The sequence below is a fragment of the Myotis lucifugus genome, unplaced genomic scaffold (assembly GCF_000147115.1).
Source record: "Myotis lucifugus unplaced genomic scaffold, Myoluc2.0 scaffold_127, whole genome shotgun sequence".
In the NCBI taxonomy this organism is placed as follows: Eukaryota; Metazoa; Chordata; class Mammalia; order Chiroptera; family Vespertilionidae; genus Myotis; species Myotis lucifugus.
In genome coordinates, this window is record NW_005871175.1 from 621,856 (window position 1) to 641,957 (window position 20,102).

The 20,102-nt window shown below is 41.3% G+C and overlaps 1 protein-coding gene across 1 annotated transcript in view; it reads right to left on the reverse strand.

Moving 5' to 3' along the window:
- THEGL (theg spermatid protein like) overlaps window positions 1-20,102 on the reverse strand; it is a 48,211-nt gene that overhangs the window by 7,607 nt on the left and 20,502 nt on the right. The window contains 5 exon segments of the mRNA XM_023758304.1: window positions 2,676-2,790; window positions 5,363-5,500; window positions 6,859-6,987; window positions 10,464-10,529; window positions 17,379-17,409. Of these exon segments, the coding sequence (XP_023614072.1) occupies window positions 2,676-2,790; window positions 5,363-5,500; window positions 6,859-6,987; window positions 10,464-10,529; window positions 17,379-17,409 (479 nt within the window).

Genomic DNA, 20,102 nt, shown 5'->3' on the forward strand with positions numbered 1-20,102 from the left:
AATCAACACTCAGGACGTGCGTTAAAGTAATTGTTAAAAACTGCTAGAATTAGAAACAGAATAATAAAACTTCCCAGCTAAACTTAAATGTATAGCCTAAGAAAGAAATAGATTTTTTAAGATATGGAATTTTAAAAATTAACTATTAATTATTTAAGTCAAGAGCAGACCTCTGAACATTCTTTTCTGCATACACAAACCATGCTGAAGGATACCAAAAGACTCACATCATTGGGTGTGGCAGGGTTTTTTCCCTACAACGCTGTAAATTCCTTTCCACCTCTCTCATGGAAAGGTGGGGTTTGTGTCCCTGCCCCCTTGAATCTGGCCAGACTTGTAACTGCATCAATCAACAGAGTATGACTACAGTGACATCATGTGTCTCGAAAGGCCAAATCATAAAGAAACCATGCAGCTCCCACCTGGTTCTTTTGGAATGCTCACCCTTGGGAATTCCAGGTTAGGCTATTCCTTCTCAGAATATAGCTGCTATGCTGAGAGGTCTGAGCCACGTGGAGAGACCATATGAAGGTGCTTCTGTATATACTAGAGGACTGGTGCACAAAATTCAGGCACAGGGTGGGGAGGGGAGGCAGGGGGTGTCCCTCAGCCCGGCCTGCACCCTCTCCAATCTGGGATCCCTTTCACAATCCAGGACTGCTGGCTCCTAACAGCTCGCTTGCCTGCCTGCCTGATTTCCCCTAACCACTTCCTCCTGCCGGCCTGATCACCCACAACTGTCCTCCCCTGCCGGCCATCTTGTGGTAGCCATCTTATGGCAGTCATCTTGTGACAATGTGAGGGCGGCCATCTTGTGATGACATTGCCTGAGGGTGTTGCACCACCTAGGCTTTTATTATATAGGATTCCCAACTGCATCTAGCCTTAAAGTCATTCCAGCCTAGGTACCACAAATAGGTATTCTTTTTTAAATTTTTTTTAAATTGATTTCACAGAGGAAGGGAGAGGGAGAGAGAGAAACATCAGCAAGAGAGAATCACTGATCAGCTGCCTCCTGCACGCCCCCTACTGGGGATCAAGCCCGCATCCCAGGCATGTTCCCTGACTGGGAATTGAACTGTGACCTCCTGGTTCATGGGATGATGCTCAACCAACTGAGCCACACGGGCTGGGCCAAATATGTATTCTTACTGACTAAATGTTTATGTCCTCCCCCCTACCCTGAATTCAATTGAAACCTTACCCTCAACTGTGATGCTACTAGAAGTGGGGTCTTTAGAAGATAATTAGGTTTAGATAAGGTCTTGAGGGTAGAGCCCTCATAATGGGTTTAAGGTCCTTCTAAGAGGAAGAAGAGAGATCAGAACTCTCCGCGTGCTCAAAAGGTGGCTGTTACCCCTAAGGAAGGGCCCTCGTCAAGAAGAGAATCCACTGGCACCTTGATCTTGGATTTCTCAGCCTCCAGAACTGTTGTTTAAGCCCCCCAGCCTCGGGCATTTTGTCATAGCAGCTTGAGATGACTAAGACAGGTGTGAAGGAGCCTTCAGATGTTTCCAGCCCCGACCACTTCAGGCACTCGAGCCATTAGAAATATCCCAGCTGAGACTCCAGACATCACGGAGCAGAGACGAGCCTGCTTGCCCTGTCAGAACTTCTGACCCATCAAATCCTTGAGTGCAATGAAATGGCGGTGGTCTTATGTCACCAAGCAACAGGTAACCAGATCAGAACTTTAAAGATGGGTTCTCTGCATCAGTTTTAGATAATCTGTCATTTGTTTTCTGAGCTGATTAGATTGAAAGGTATTAAAACCTCTTGCCAGTGATTTAAAAAAAAAAAAGACACTAGTAGTCCATGGCATGTGGTGGCAAAACAGAAAGCAAGACTTTGAGTGACCACGCAGCAGAGACCATTTTAGTAAAATAAAAAAGTATAGTGGGGTCGGTTGGTTGCTTCTAAGTGCACTTGAGGAAAGAGATGATCAGCTGAAGCCTTTAAATTCCCACCTGAAGGTGTGGGTAAGTGACCAGAACGTTTCTACGGCTTACTTAATAAAAACCCTATCTTCTCTGGTTACATGGCTGAAAATCAAACTCAAAGTCTACTTCTACACATGGGTGAATTACAGTGCAAATTGAATTCCCAAACTTGTATGGTCTCCCATATTAAAGTTAAGGTAATGATCGGGAAGAAATGGAACCTTGAACATTGGAATAGGGACATATGTGCAGAGTCCAATGAGGCTGGGGGTTTGAAACCCCTAAATACCACTGAGCCTTCCTTACCAATAGAATCAGCCCTTCCTCCCCTGCCTAAGAAGGTTAGACTCCCCCTTGCTTGTAGAACCTATAATGGTGTCACCTGAAGTAAAAACCTTTCAGGGAACTGCTGACCTACCTCTATCTCTCATTGCTTCCAGATCTATAACCAGACCCAAGATCCAGGTGGCATAATAGCCTTTCATAGATTTCTCTATCTGCTTCTCTATCCTTATTGCTTAAGGTCTAATTCTGTATTACTCATAGTGGTTCTGCTTTTCTGATCAAATCCGACTGATGCATAAGGCACAGGGAGGCAGCCAGAAAAGTTCATTTGATGAGAGAAGAATATGAAAACACACACCTAGAAATAAAAGGGGAGCATGTTACAGTTACAAACGTGTTTCATGGTACAAAGTCAATCAGGAAATGGTTCTTTCCCATGGACCCACTTACATCTTTTGGAGGAATATAGTCTGGACTGAGGCCTTTGGCTATTGAGAGTCGTAATATCCGGGGAGAAGGAGCACAGACTGGAAGAGAACCTCTTGTTAAGTAATCACTGAGGGACCTATACGCAAATGGAATGTAAAATATTAACATTAGAGGAACAATAACTGCATTTTTGATGGCTATAATCAACCTCCCACAATTATATATATTGTTTCTAATATATAAAAGATGTTCTATGGAACATCTTTTCCCATAATCATTAGTGCTCTTTCTACCAGACTGGTGTTTCTAGAAATTTTTGATCTACAGTAAGAAGTACATTTTATATTGTGATACAGTAGATGTAAATCTCTATATCTGAAACAAAATTATCATGAAACAATGCTTGTCCTAGGCAATGTATTCTGATTTATAAATTTCATTTGATTTCATTAAAAGAAAAGATGGAATTAATCTCATGATCCACTGGTTGCTTAAGACTTGCAGTTTTAACATTATTATTCATTGTAATAGTATTATGTGGATTCCTTAAGATTTCCTCTGTATTTTCACTAAGCATTTGCTCTCCTTCCCTCACACAATTCTGACAAGCTTGCTTATCTGTTTGCAGTGCACAGAATATCAGAAAAGAGCCTGGTTAAAGACTATTCCCCCAGTAAAAAGAGAAATGACTGGAAAACTCCGAGAGGCAAATATCTCCTAAACTAAAAGCACTGAGGTCAGACTACTTCACTTAAAGAAAAACTGTGCTTCATACTCAGACAATTCCTAAGAAGTTTTCTGTATTAAAGTATTATGTTGTAGTTGGTGTTCATAATAAAGATCTCAAGTCAGTGCCAGTGAACAATGCTTACATATTGTTCAGTAGCAGAAGAATTTGCTTAGGAGAGTGGGGAGACATAAACTTTTTTTTAATCTATTTTTCTATTGATTTCAGAGTGGAAGGGAAAGGGAGAGAGAGAGAGAGAGAGAGAGAGGGAGAGAGAGAGAGAGAGAGAGAGAGAGAGAGAATCATTGATCGGCTGCCTCCTGCATGCCCCCTCTTGGGGATCAAGCCCACAACCCTGGCATGTGCCCTTGACTGGAATCGAACCTGGGACCATTCAGTCTGCAGGCCTACACTCTATCCACTGAGCAAAACCAGCTAGGGCCATAAACTTTTTAAAATACAGGAAATTTTAACACTCAAGGAGGTTTTACTTATATGAAACATCAAACTCAGGAGTCTCAAAAAGTAGTGACAGCCCAGCCGATGTGTTCAGTGGTTGAGCATCGACCTATGAACCAAGGAGGTTCTGGTTCAATTCCCTTGCTTCCTGAAATCACATATATATATTAGAGTGGTGACAGATAAAGAAAGTATTCCTCTGGTTTATAAATGTAGATATATAACTACAAATTACATATATATTTTAACTAAATTAGCAGATTTTGTCAAATGAACTGATAAATAAGCAAACGAAGAAATTTTGTGGGAGGACTTGAGCCTCTTTTGCTGGATTCTATGAAGGAAAAAGACAAGTTGTCCATTTCAACCTCTCTAACTGCGGGAGTCTTTATTAAAACCAACATAGAGTGATCGATCGTTGTAGCCTACGCTTGAACACGTTCAGGAATTGGAGTGGAGATGACAGTTGAGTTTTCCAGGTAAAACTTTCCACTACTGGATAGCTCCTCAGGAAGGTTTTCCTACACTTAGCTGACGTCTGCTACTCTATTCTAGGATCAACAGAAAGTAATGTTACTTCCACCTCCTCTGCCTCTTTCAGGTGCTGACCTTTCACACAGAACCATCACTCCTTCCATGGTCTCTTCTCTAAGCTAAACATGTCATTTCTCCGAACTATTTTTCATATAACATAGTTTTCAGAAGCTCAACGCCTCATTTATCTCCTTCTGGACATTCTCAAATTTATTATGTTTCCTTTTTATTTTTCAATTACAGTTTTACATTCAATATTAGTTTCAGGTGTACAGCATAGTGGTTAGACAATCATATCCTTTGCAAGGTGATCCCTCTGATACTTCAAGTACCCACCTGGCACCATGCACAATTATTGCAATGTTATTGACTATACTCCCTATGCTGTATGTTACATTCCCAGGACTATTTTGTGACTACCAATTAGTACCTGTTAATCTTTTTCACCCAGCCCCCCAACCCTAAGGCATAGCATCCATAATTGGACACATATACCTAATGTGTTCTGACTACCGTAGTGCACATTAGTTCTATCACCTTCCTGTAATTATACACTGTAATATTGCACTAATGTAACCTAAAATTTTCCAACAACCACGTCACAATCTTAGCTCCCTTGTGGAAGATATCACGAAGCTGTCTTCTAAAGACAGGAGAAAGTCAGCATTCAAAGCAAAAGGCGGATCATGTGCCAAGTCACAGGGGCATGAGAGAATCCCAAAGTTTTAAAAATTGCAAAATCCTATAATGCTTCACTTGTATATTTCCTTTTAATTGGCAGACAATGGTTAAGTTTAGTGTGAATTTTAGCTTTACCATATGAGTCAGATGTAATTATTGATGAAGATCTTCTGATGACCCACAGTTGCTGAAAATATTTGATTTTGTATCCAGATCCTTTGAAACACCAAGGACCTGCATCCACTACAATAAGAACAACGTTTAACCAAGTTAGATTAGAATAGACAGAGGGTCTCGGGTACTCTACCTATTTATTAGCTGTGTTGTCCCGAATCTGTTGGGCTGTGACAGCCTCTGGATCCTTTTGGAAGGTCTTCTCATCAGTACAGGAAAAGGGATATCCCAGACTGAAGACCCTCTGCCGCAGTTGTAGTAATATTGAGCCCTGCACGTTGTGGAGAGAAAAGAAGTGAGTGAAATAAGCATGAATTCAAATTATCGCTTGAATTCAAACATTGATACCCCCAGGTCTAGGGGAGTGGGTATGACAGTTTATTTCTTTACTGCTGAGCTATTATCGACATGGGAAGAAATTAGAAATGGTTACAGCCATCGAGTTTTCAGCCGCCTTCTAATACCCTATTCCTAGCAGAAAATGTACCACAATAAATAAATTTTAAATAGACCCGAATATAGACTAATTAAAAGAGAAAATTTGCTGTTTTAAAACAAAATAATTTATTTAACATCTACATAAATAATTTAAATATTTTTACTATATCTTTAGTTAGTAGAATTGTATTGATGTTTTTCTTTGTGAAAAAAAGAACTCTGAGTTTAGGAATAAATTCTACTTGATCATGGTATGTAGATTATTTCATCATTATTAGGTTTTATAAACTAAGATTGTTTAAATACTATTTGGGATAAATAGTAATATTGTTCTTCATCAGTGGGAAAGGAAGTGATATTGGCTACTTTGTCCCTGGTGTTAACTCAGATTGCAGTCCCACTTCTGCTTCTGTTATTTTCCAAAAAGCCTCTGCTTCGTTAACATATTCATGGTGTGGGTCTGCCCCATCTGCCCAGGCTGCCTGCTGGTTGCTACTGTAGGCCTGGGTATGTGTGTAAGCCTGTATCTCCCTCCTTTGCTTGTGACCATCCAGCCTTGAGACCTGTCCATACACACTTCTGCTTTCAGAGGGCTTCTGGCTGTCCTGCCCACGCTCCACTGCCTAGCTGCACTGACTCGGCCACCCTCACCACATGCGCAGCCAAACTCACACAGGAGGAACCTCCTGCACTTACCTGGGACTAGCCTTTGGCAGGAAATGGCAGTTCTGTTTGGGAATCAATCGGAGCTAGAGAAGGAAGGGATGGTTTTGAACAACGGGGCACTTCAGAGAGATCAGAGTCAGAAAAGGAGTGGGAGGAAGGAGTTATTAGGCAGCCAATGAGCAGCACAAAAGCAAGATGTTTTGCAAAGGGCAGAGGCCCAGGCAGCGGATGAGAGATGAGAGATACAAAAAGGAAGATGAGAGGACACCAGAGACATAACTCAATTATTCAACATTCTGGTAAGTCAAAACATTATAAGATATAATACATGTCTGCAATAGCTAAATATCAGATCCTGCTCTGGAAAAGTTGTACTGTAGCATGAGATTGGAAACATATAAAATCCCTAATCCTCAATAAATTTTGACTACAAGACTGTTCATGGCTTTAGATAAAAGGGCTGGGTTCAGTGTTCATTTTCCTAGAGACTCCTGATAAAATAACCTGCTAACATGCAATACTAACCTGTTAGGTACATATCTGAAGGAAACCTTCTTGGGCTTGGCAAGGCTCTCGAGTCTTTTGGTCAGCTGACTCTTCAAAGCACTATGGCTAATAGGGCGAATAGGATCTTGATTTCCCCAAGACAGCTTTCTGTTAAAAAGCAGAAAAATAAAATGGAAAGAAATTCACTGTTAATGACATCTTAGGCTGCCTCTCTATTGGTGTTACTTCAGTTTAAGAATTACCCCAGGCATCAGAAGTGGATAAACTACTCATGTCAGTTGAAATGAAAAGAAAATCAGACTGTTTTATCTGCTGTCTTAAAATGTAGTGACCAAAAATGAACCGATCAGAGGTAGACAGTTCTGTGTCTGCCATAATGTAATTAACACTGCAACTTATAGTCAGGTTGACGTAAAATGGTCATGCCACTTCTCTACACTGTGCTCTCACTTTGGGTGATGAACTGTACCAGGTGTAAAAAAAATAAGAGTAATGCCCGGCTGGCATGGCTCAGTGATTGGACATCATCGACCTATGAACCAGGAGGTCATGGTTCAATTCCCGATCAGGGCACATGCTCAGGTTGCCTGCACGATCCCCAGTGTGGGGTGTGCAGGAGGCACCATTGCCAGAGTGACCTTCCTCAACTCCAATCTGACCAAGTCATCCTCTTGTTTGAGATACCTCAAAGGTTTCCATTTGCTTTAGAATAAAGCCCCAGCTCCTTACAGTGGTTTACATGGCCCTCCACAATTTTGACAAGGAGCACCTTCTCCTCCAGCCTATATATTTTTCCAGCAGAGAGATCGTGTCTTAATCTTTTGGAGATTTCCCCTTGCATAGTTTAGTGCTGCACACCGTAGATGCTCAATCCTGGTTTGATGAGTGAACAAATGGTGAAACCTGGAAACTCACCTAATGGTGATGTGAAACAGAGCAGAGAGGAGAGAATGACATTGGGGAGATAAGAAGCTAAAGCAGAAGCTTGTGTTCTCGGTTGGTGGAAGTGGTGAGGGACCTCTCTGGACCCTCTTTTATAAGGGCACTAGTCCCATTCATGAGGACTCCACCCTCATGATTTAATCACCTCTCAAAGGCTCTCACCTCCAAATACTATCACATTGGGGATTAGATTTCAAAATATGAATTTTGAGAGGACATAAACATTCAGTCAACAGCTGAATGCTCTGATAAAAGCACTTGTATTCAAAAAATACAAAAGAACTCTTAAAATTCAGCAATAGAAAACAAACATCCCAATTAAAAAGTGGGCAAGCCCTGGCCAATGTGGCTCAGTTGGTTGAGCGTCATCCTATGCACCCAGAAGGTGCTGGTTCGATTCCCAGTCAGGGCACATGCCCAGGTTGCAGGATCCCCAGTAGGGGGTGTGCATTGTGCATGAGGCAGCCAGTAGATATTTCTCTCTCACATCAATGCTTCTCTCTCTCTCTCTCTCTCCCTCTCCCTTCCTCTCTCTATAAAAGAAGAATCAATAAAAACATATTTTTTTAAAAGTGGGCAAAAGATATGAACAGACACTTTACCAAAGAAGATATAAAGATGGCAAATAAACATATGAAGTATGTTAACATCTCATTATGAATTGCAAATAAAACAACGAGATGTTATTACACACCTATCAGAAGGGCTAAAATACAAGAGACTAACAACACCAAATACTGGTGAAGATATGGAGGGACAGGGATTTTCATTAATTGCTGGAGGACATGGCACAGACATATTGGAAGAAAGTTTGGCAGTTTCTTCCGAAGCTGAAGATATTCTTACCATATGATCCAGCAGTTGCACTCCTAGGTATTTAGCTAAATGAGTTGAAAATGTATATATACAAAAAACCTGCACACAAATGTTTATAGCAGCTTCATTCATAATTGCCAAAAATTGGAAGCAACCAATATGTCCTTCAATAGATGAATGGATATGTTTTGGTACATCAAAGCAATGGAATATTAGCACTAAAAATAAATATCAAGGCATAAAAAGACATGGAGGAACTTTAAATGCCTATTGCTAAGTGAAAGAAGCCAGTCAGAAAAGGTTACACACTGTTTGGTTATAATTATAACATTCTGGAAAAGGCAAAACTATACATACAGGAAACAAGATCAGTGTTTGCCAGGGGTTTGGAGAGGGGAGAGAGAATGAAAGAAATGAATAGATGGAGCACAGGTAATTCTTAGAGCAGTGAAACTATTCTGTATAATGCTGCAATGGTGGGTACATGACAATATGCACTTGTCAAAACCCATAGAACTGTACAACTTAAAAGTGAACCCTAATGTTATTAGTTAATAATAATGTCAGCATTTGTTTATCAGTTGTAACAAATGTACCACACTAATGCAAGATGTTAATAATAGTGGAAACTAGAGGAGTGGGTGGTAATATAGAAACTCTCCCTGTACTTTTGCTCAATTTTCCTGTAAAGCTAAAACTAATTTTAAAATAAAGTCTATTAATTTTGTCAAAAGCAATAGGAGCTCAGAAAAAAAAAGGAGGGGTGGAAGTCAGGCTTTCTTCAGAGTCAGCAAAGGAAAGGGGGAGTCATGTGGCTAAGGATGGAAAGACAGTGGGTTCAGCCTGTTGGGGACCCAGAGAACAGGTGTGCTCTGGACAAAGGCGTAGAGACAGCAGGACCAGCTGTTAGAGCAGCAACCTGGAGGATGGGCACAAGAGTTTCAAAGGCGTATGGAGTAGCACCCAGGGATGGTGGTTCTCAAGCCTTTTGCCTACGAGAATTACCTGGGAGCTCAGTCCCGACACCTATGCTGCACCCCAGTCCAAGCAAGTCTGGGACCCAAACATCAATTCACTTTTTTAATTTTTTTTAAGTTTTGTTTTGCTTTATTTCTCTAGGAAATAGCAGAAATAACAATAATGATAGCAGCTCAAGATATTGAAATATCATTCCTTGGTCATTTGAAAAGTATCATATCACCAAGTTATGCAGATCTTCCAAATATTTACACATTTCATTATACAATATCAAACAATCACATTGGTTAATATCACCACCACCCACAATGTTGTATGTGTTGTGAGGTTATTTTTATCATTACTTTTCTATTGTGAGAATATGCCACAAATTCTTTGTCTTTTCACTTATTGAAGGACATTTGAGTTGTTTTGAGATCGATGCTATTATGAAGTGGCTGTGACCATTCATGTAGAAGTCTTTGTGCAGATATATATATTCGTCCCTCTAGTAATCACATCTCTCCAAAACTTTTTATGTTCAGTCTTTTTTATTTTAGCCATTGCAGTTCATGTGAAATGTTATGATTGCGCTGATTTGCATTTCCTGGGTAACTAATAATATTGACCATCTTTTCATGTGCTTGTTGGCTATTGGCCTATCTCCTTTTGTCTAAGTCTTTTGTCTACAGGTGATTCTAATGTGCAGATAAGTCTGAAAACCACTGATTTAGGGGGTTTGCCTTCCATATGTTGACTCAATTGAGATGATAGTATGGGTCCAATGGATCCAATTGAAAAGAGCGGTGGATACACCTAGGAGGCGGGGTTCTTGGGCAGGTAAGAATACTTACTCTTTAATGTAAGGAATACGTCATCAGAAGCAAAACTATATAATATTTCCTTACCTATCTGGGGTTCCCCACTGTTTTTTAGGCTTAGAAAGTTCTTGGAGTCTCTTCCTAGAAAAAGAACTAACAAATACCAGCTGATTAATTTAAAGAGAATTCAAATTAATAAATATGGTTATATTAGATGACTTCTACTCAAACCCCATCTGAGGAAGAGAACAAAACAATATCCTATTTGTTGTAATTTTTAAAAATATATTTTTATTGATTTTAGAGAGAAGAAGGGAGAGGGATAGAGAGATAGAAACATTGATAAGAGAAAAACATCAACATCAATCAGCTGCCGGAATCAGATCATGACTTCCTGGTTCATGGGCTGATGCTCAACCACTGAGCCACACTGGTCAGGCCTATTTAATGTAACTTGAAGAATGCTAAAGAGCTCAAAGTATTTAAAAATATTGTGGACCCAAATTTCTCACTTATAGAATTATTAATAATATAGTACATAATGAGACAAAGATAATAAATATGTAAAAAAACCAAGAGTATACTGTCTCCAAAGGGCCCCAGGTAAAATAATTGCACACTTGTTAATGGGGAAAAGCCTCAATTCACATATTAAAGTAATTTGTAAATGGCTTTACGGCATTGGATTCTGAAGAGATTGTGCAGATAAATTTCAGATTGATTGTCTGACTTTGGGAAAACTATGAAATAAGCAAAATATACTTTTGGTACCACTTCTCCCCCTCCCTTTCTTCCCTATGCAGCTGCCTTGGACCTTCCTGATTGTTCTGAATTTACTTATAGAAGAGATAGTTTATGTTCCCCAAACATCCATGTGTTCCTGTACATTTCCCAGCCTCCCTTGCAGCTTAGAGCCATGTGCCTAGTTATGTCTTACTTCAGCACAAGTGTTCAGTACCACTTCCAGAGCAATGTATTTAAGAAGTAGAACGCCTCCTCCATTTCTCTCTTTCCCTGTTGCAATGACCCTGGAAGCCACATATTCTAGATGGCATATCTACAAGACAGAGGAGGGTCAGCCAGCTCACAGTGGATTGTGACCTGAGGGAGAAATAAACTCTTACTGCATTGTCATTGAGAGTTTTGTGGCTTATTTGTTACTGCAGCATTGCCTATATACTATGCAGACTAATACATCACCTATGTTACTGTCATTCATATTATAATTATTTATGTACTTGCTTGTAGTTTAAAGGGCCCAATATATAACAACGCTTTATTGCCTTCCACAATTAGGAACTAACTAAAAAGCAGGCCCTCTTTTTTATTTTTATTTTTTAAATATGTTTTGGTTTGACTTTAGAGAGAGAAGAAGGGAGAGGGGAAGAGAGAAACATCCATCAACTGCCTCCTGCACACACCCTACTGGAGATCAAGCCTGCAACCAGGGCATGTGCCCTGACCAGGAATTGAACTGGTGACGTCTTGGTGCATGGAACAACATTCAACCAACTGAACCACACTGGGCAGGCAGGATATGGCCTTCTTAATTAAATGGTTATTGATGAATCATGGAGTACCTTTCAGAAAGTGGGAGGAGGCAAAGAGAGATTAATAGGAACCCTCATGATTGCACATTCACAAAACTGGGCCATCCACCCTGAAGATCAAGCTAAAATTCTTCAAATTACCTATTTCCATGTTACTCTCTGTTTATTTCACTTGCATTGTCCCTCAGCCTTTATTAATGACTTATTTTCCCCTTAACACCTTGCCTTAGCAGTACTAGGAGCATACTGTAAGTAAGGATTCCATGCACACAGCCAGGCCACAGTATTAACAAAGGAACATTTCCCCTGAGGCCAGTGTGGTGGTGATAGCAACAATCAATCTTGGGGACAAGGAAAACTTGGTCCAACAATTATTTTCATCTAAGAGGTTATTATTCCAGTACCAACACTGGGATTCTAGGGTTTATTATCCTAATATATAAAAACCCAGGGTCCATAACAACCAACTGAAGGCTCCACCTAACACCAGAAGTCAGTCTTGCAGTCAGTGCTGGGTTGCCGAGGGGGCTATGGATCAGGCCCGGAGAGAGAGGCAGGGTCTGATCCGCAGCCTCCATGGCAGGTGTTGATCAGCCATTGCCTCTCTCTTTCTCTCTTGGCTTCGCCAGCAGACACACCTCTGTTTCTCTCCGGGCCTCCGCGGGGGCTGCTGATCAGCCCCACCTCTCTGATCAGGCCTGGAGATATGCCCAGAGATACTGACTGGCATAGAAACCGACCAATCAGAACCAAATATGGATGAACTGTGAGGAGCCAATGGCTGCCTAGGAGGCGGAGCTTTTGACGCTGACTGGCATAGAAACTGACCAATCAGAACCAAATTGGCTGGCAGGGAAGGGCAGTTGGAGGCGAGATCAGGCCTGCAGGGGAGGGCAGTTAGTGGTGATCAGGCAGGCAGGAAGAGGGGTTAGGGGCAATCAGGCAAGCAGGCAGAGGCAGTTAGGGGTAATCAGGCAGGCGGACAGGTGAGCAGTTAGGTGCCAGTAGTCCCAGATTGCGAGAGGGATGTCCGACTGCTGGTTTAGGGATCAGGCCTAAACCGGCAGTCAGACATCCCCCAAGGGATCCCTGATTGGAGAGGGTGCAGGCTGGGCTGAGGGTGCCGGAAGCCAGTCCATCCTTGCTGCTTGACACAGTCGCTGCAGGAAAGAAACATCTGCACAGCATATGTTTCAAGGGACCTGGCATATATAGCATATTGTTCTTAATATGTTTGCTCTCCTTAGCGCCATGTGTTTTAACCAAGGTCATCTCTCCGAGAAAGGTTGTTTCCCCAGGTGGGGATTTTTCCCTGAGGTTAGGGAGGGGATACAACCCCTTAACTAAGTGCCAGGCGGGTAGTTAATCACTTTAACTACAAACAATCACGCTTAAGCTACATAATCTTTACTCCCTGGAATGGAGATAAGAAACGCCCTAACCTTTGCAATAGAAATTGACAGGATTAAAATCAACTGGTATAAATACAGATGTAACAAGACAATAAACACGAGAACTTGACCAGAACTTCGCTGGAGATCCTGACCAGAACTTGGCTGGAGTTCCTGGCTAGAGATCCTGGCTAGGCTGCTGATCAACTGAACGCTGTCTCCGTGTCATTCCTTCTTTGCCGACTCCGTCCACACCTTTGGGGACCCCTGGACCTGCTGGGGTTGGACCCCAGCATGAGGGAACCCCCCCCCCCCGCGTCTGTGCACAAATTTCGTTCACCAGGCCACTTGTCTTAAAATAAAGTGCCAACTTTCTTATTCCTGAGAAAGTTACTAAGTCCTCTGAGCTTTAGTTCATTCATTCAATAAACTAAAGGCCCAGTGCACGGATTTGTGCACCAGTGGGGTCCCTTGGCCTGGCCTGCGGGGATCAGGCCAAAACCAGCTCTCCAACATCCCCGAGGGGTTTCGGATTGCCAGAGGGCAGTTCTTGGGTGACTCGCCCTGGAATCAGGCTCCCTCCTCTCTGGGTTCCGGGTGCATTACCCGAGAACCGCAGCTGGCAAGTCACTGCAGCTCGGCAGCTCCTGTGTTGAGTGTCTGCCCTCTGGTGGTCAGTGCACGTCATAGCTACCAGTCCGATGGTCCAATGGTCGGACGGTCACGTAGGCTTTTATATAGAGAGATATTTATTGAATACTTATTATGTACAAAGTAGGGTTCTAGGGCTGAGAGTACCTTGGTGAATAAAACAAACAAAAATCCTTGCTCTCATGTCAGGACAGAAAGACAACAAATGAAATAAAGTAGATACAAAGTGTCCTTAATTTAAAAAAATTAATCAATGTAGTTTTACAAACAACAACAACAAAATCTTTCCAACCCCATGACTGTAGTAGTGGATAGAGGTAACTGAAAGATTATTTGGTGGTGAAACATTTGGAGATCTGCTATCCCCAAGCCATACATGTTACTATCTAGAAAAAATGAAGGGGGGAAATCTACATCCTTATTCAATAGAGGAATGGCTTCACCATTCAGGTACCGCATGAGCCTGTGAAATAGCCTGAGCTAACTTTCCAAGGAGGTGGCTCGATGCAAGGGAAAAAAGAGTTGCAGACAGAATATCTTATTGTATATTAATCTTTTCAAGCAAGTTAGACTCTGGCTTCCATCATCACCTCCAAGCCAAGATTTCCCTTGCAACCTTTTCTTCACCCGCTAAAAATGTTTTTTAATGCATCATTTTTTACAAGAGCATTAAAAGTTTTCTAATTTATTCCTATAAATACTTAACGGGGGGTTTTATTTCAATTAGAAACAATCTCATTAACATTTTCCAATTCTGTTGAAGATCTAACACCTCCTTTCCATTCACTTATTGTGCATCATGTCACCATAGCTACATCTCCAGCCTACATCGCCTCATCTTAACACAGGCTTCCCAGGAGTATGGCATAACCTCAAAATGTCCAGTCATGATCTTTCGCAGAAAAAAAAGAATGTGGTTGAAGAATTTTAACTCTCAAAAGGCAGATTTTTTTTTTTTTTAAATATTTTATTGATCTTCTACAGAGGAGAAGGGAGAGGGATAGAGAGCCAGAAACATCGATGAGAGAGATCGATCAGCTGCCTCCTGCACACCCCCCACTGGGGATGTGCCCGCAACCAAGGTACATGCCCTTGACCGGAATCGAACCTGGGACCCTTGAGTCCACAGGCGTTGAAGAATTTTAACTCTCAAAAGGCAGATTTTTTTTTTTAAACGAGGACTACATTGCTGTCTCTGTTTTCATTGATAATTAGTCTCCTATGGTTTCCCATTAGCTAAAAATGTTTTTGAAATCTTTACCTTGGGTGCAAAGTAATAAATATATGTTTATATAGCAACAATTATGGAAAAGATTTCAGGTCTGAATTGATGGGGTAATTCAGATTTTTTTCTTTTATTAAAAATACTCTTTTAGCCGAAACTGGTTTGGCTCAGTGGATAGAGCGTCGTCGGCCTGCGGACTGAAAGGTCCCAGGTTCGATTTCGGTCAGGGGCATGTACCTGGGTTGTGGGCACATCCCCAGTAGGAGATGTGCAGGAGGCAGCTGATCTATGTTTCTCTCTCATCGATGTTTCTGACTATCTCTCTCCCTTCCTCTCTGTAAAAAATCAATAAAATATATTTAAAAAATACTCTTTTAGCCCTGACTGGTTTGGCTCAGTGGATAGAGCATCGGCCTGCGAACTGAGGGGTCCCGGGTTCGATTCCGGTCAAGGGCATGTGCCTTGGTTGCGGGCACACCCCCAGTGGGAGGTGTGCAGGAGGCAGCTGATTGATGTTTCTCTCTCATCAATGTTTCAAACTCTCTATCCCTCTCCCTTCCTCTCTGTAAAAAATTAATAAAATATATTTTTTAAAAAATACTCTTTTACATTCAACTATTTTGCTTTATAGTCAGAAAATATTTTCTTTCATTACAATCAGGCACAGCACACTTCCCTAAGAAAAGTTTTTTAGAGCATGGGGACAGGAATAGATAAATGGAGATAGCACAATTTCCTCATCAAATCAAACCAAATTAACCCAAAACAAAAGCAAGAAGCAGTATAATAATCATAATCATAATCAAAATTTAACAAAAACATTAAAAAACACTCTCTAAACAGTCTTTTTTTAAAAGTATAAACACTTAGGAGGTAAACTATTTCACTGTCTATGTAGCCACAGGAGTTTGCTCACTCAGATACATTTATTTGAGTAATGTGCTATTTTGAGTGCACACTCGGTAACACTCAGTAAACACTCCACCAGCTCTTCTGCTTAGCCTCCATACAACCTTGGGAAAGTGACATAATTTCTCTCAATGTAATCTAGCTGGTTATATCTACACTATCGACTTCTCGGGATTCTTGTGGGGCAAAAAATTTTTTTAACTGCAAAGTGTTACAAAAGAATAAAGTAGCAGTGTTTACTGCCTAGAAGAGGTGAGAAAAACAATAACTAGTGTTTACTGCCTAGAAGAGGTGAGAAAAACAATAACTAGAATGCATAATACATAGAAAATACAAAATAAGTAAATAATAATAACAAATATGAATGGTTTAACTCACTTATTAAAAGAGTGGATAGAAATAAAATCTGGTGTTACTTATTTCTCATCTATATGAACCATTGATATGAACCCTTGCTTTTTCTCTTTAATGATTCTATTCTGATACCTCTTCTAACTATATCTTAGCCAAACCAAGAATAAACATCTATTTTCAAGAGGCATCTATTTTATATGTCATATATATATATAAATATATATATATATATACTTTTTTTAAAAAAATAGGGGACATTTTCTTGAAATTTCACTAGTTATTGTGTTTGAATTAGATGTTAGGGGAGTGGAATACATTGACCTGGAGCTTCACAAAATCTATGATATGAAATTGTCAACGCAGAATCCCAAGTCCCTCAAAGGTCCAGACCTGGTAAGTAACACCTAGTATTTAGCAAACAAGCAAAACACTTACTAGAAGGAGAGTTCTCCTGAATCTCAATATTCTCCCCCATTCTTACTTCTTAATCACTTTCTTCCTCTGCTTTCTGTTTCCTTCAGGAATTGTCATTAGAAAAGGGCTTTATGCCCTGACTAGTTTGGCTCAGTGGATAGAGCGTCAGGCCATGGACTGAAGGGTCCCAGGTTCGATTCCGGTCGAGGGCATATTCCTTGGTTGCAGGCTCGATCCCCAGTAGGGAGCGTGCAGGAGGCAGCTGATTGATGTTTCTCTCTCATCTATGTTTCTAACTCTCTATCCCTCTCCCTTCTTCTCTGTAAAAAATCAATAAAATATATTTTGAAAAGAAAAGGGCTTTATGACAAAGGGAAAACATAGGAATCCTCTCAAAAACCCCAAGCTAGCTTTTCACTTCAGATGCCCCTGAATGAGTTTGCCCCATCCAGCTAGGCTGGCCCACTAGTTCGAGTCTGGAAAAACAGTACTGTAACTGTAGTCTTACCTTATCCTTGCATACTCATAGTAACCTTGATCTGCAAAAAAGAAAAGTAAAAGCAAAAATTAGACTCAATAAGAATCAAAGATATAAAGATAGCATCACAAATCAACAGAAAAAGGAGCTAGGAAAATATAACTATTTAGGAAAGTGGTCAAATTAAATATGACACAGTATGTACCAAAATAAACCACATCAGCTAATAAATCACAATTGACAAGTTAAGTATATTTTTAATTGAATTAGAGCAAAAATAAGAGACTATCTACTTAATCACTGGATTTTAATATGAGTTAAAGGCAACAAAAAACACAGAGGAAATTATAGATTAAAATATTTGAAACTTCTGTATGTCAAAAATTAAAACTTGAAGAGGAAATAAAAATTTGGAGAAGTATTTGGCAACAAATATGATAAAGGCTTAACAATTTTAATATGTGAGGAGTATTTACTATTCAAAAGTATAGTTGAATAAGAAAAACACTAAGGTAGATGTTAAAAGTTAACTGGACAAAGGATAAAATTGAATTTATATATGAATTCATATATAAAGGGCTAATAAATGTAAGAAAGTTCAAACTTATAATCAGAACAGTAATATGAAAAATAAGGTATTTTTTAAACTATAAAATTTTTTTTGCAAAGGATAACAATGCTGGAAGGATGAGATGAAGTGAGCACTCTTGTGGACTACAGATGGAAATTTAAATTAGTACACTTCATAAAATATAACTTGGCATGCCCTAAGAGATTTGGCTCAGTGGGTAGAGTGTCGGCCTGTGGACTGAAGGGTCCCCCGGTTCGATTCCAGTCAAGGGCACATGCCCTGGTTGTGGGCTCGATCCCCAGTAGGGGGCGTGCAGGAGGCAGCCAATCAATGATTCTCTCTCATCATTGATGTTTCTATCTCTCTCTCCCTCTTCCTTCCTCTCTGAAATCAATACAAATATATTTTTAAATACATAAATAAATAGGAGAACCAAGATGGTGGCGCAAGGTACAGACCTGTGCATGCTGCCTCCCACAACAACATTGAACCTACCAACTATAAGACAAACAGCTATCATTCAGAACCATGGGAAAGCTGGCCCAGTGGAAGCTCTACAACTGGAAGGAAAGAAAGAAGAGCATGGAGACTGAGTAGGATGTACAGAGGCGCCAAGAACAGAGTTACGGAGTCGCGTGCCAGGTGGGCTGCAACTGGATGCGCGGTTTTTTTCAATCGGAAGGGGTTACAAACTCTCGAATCCACTGAGCTTGTTTGGGGCGGGATTTTGAGGTCCCAGACCCCTACGGGGAGAGGCGGGACGGCCTTGCAGTGGGTCGGAGAGCGAGGGTGGCTTTCTCGCAGAGCTGCTCACCGGCACTCAGGGACGCAGAGACGCGGAGTCGCCATTACTATTTGCTCCACCCTGGTGATTCCCGAAGACCCGGCCCTACTCAATTTACATCCCCACCCAAGCTGTACCAGTGGCACATAAGGAACCACCTGCGCTTTTTCAGCCTAACCCAACAAACTGTAGATTTCAACTCCTTGCATACATAAGGGACACACGCAAGAAGCAGAATCAGGTTCGGAGGAAGCCGGAAACGGACCCAGCTGGGCCAGCGACATGGAACCGCTGTACCAGCAAACGCACAAGCAGGTCCACCAGATCCAGTCTCACATGGGACGCTGGGAGATGGCAGACAAGCAGTCTGTGCACTTAGTAGAAAACAAAATCCAAGCAAGCATACCAGATATTCAGCCACCAAGAACACCTGGAGATTTTGTCCAGCAAAGAGCCGCCCAACAAAAGACAGAATGCCAAACTTCGTGTTGACCAGTTAAAGTATGATGTCCAGCACCTGCAGACTGCTCTCAGAAACTTCCAGCATTGGCAATACGCAAGGGAGCAGCAGGAGAGACAGCGAGAGGAGCTTCTGACTCGCACCTTCACCCCCAATGTGAGATGCGGCGTCCCCTGTGAGGCTGCAATGACCCCTGCGAGGCTTCGACGGCCCCTGTGAGGCTGAGATGGCCCCTGTGAGGCTGAGACGGCCCCTGAGAGGCTGAGTCGGCCCCTGTGAGGCTGAAACGGCCCCTGTGAGGCTGGGATGGCCCCTGTGAGGTTGCGACGGCCCCTGTGAGGTTGCGACGGCCCCTGGGAAGCCGAGAAAAATACCACATGATTTCACTCATTGATGGATAATAAAGACCATTATAAACTGATGAACAAAAATAGATACAGAGGCAGAGCAGCATTGAACAGACTGTCAAACTACAGTGGGAAGTCTGGGGAGGGTTGGGGGGTGGGTAAGAGATCAACCGAAGGACTTGTATGCATGCATATAAGAATAACTAATGGACACAAGACACTGGGAGGTGGGGGAGGCCGGGGGAATGTCAAGGGGGAGGGGGGAGGAGACATATGTAATACCATTTGTAATACTTTAAGAAATAAAACAAAATTTAAATAAATAAATAATAAATAAATACATAACTTGGCAAAAGGAGTCAGTGATGCTTATATTCCTTAATCCAATTCTACTTCTAGAAATGTACCCTAAAGAAATAATGCCCAAGAGAAACCAAGATGGTGGGCATAGGTAAACACCCGGAAATTGCTGCCTCACACAACCACCTTCAAAAATTACAGGTAAAAGAATTAAACGGACGTCTCCCAGAACCTTGGAAGGTTGGCTGAGTGGAAATTCCTATAACTAGAAGGAAAGAAAAAATCAACTGAG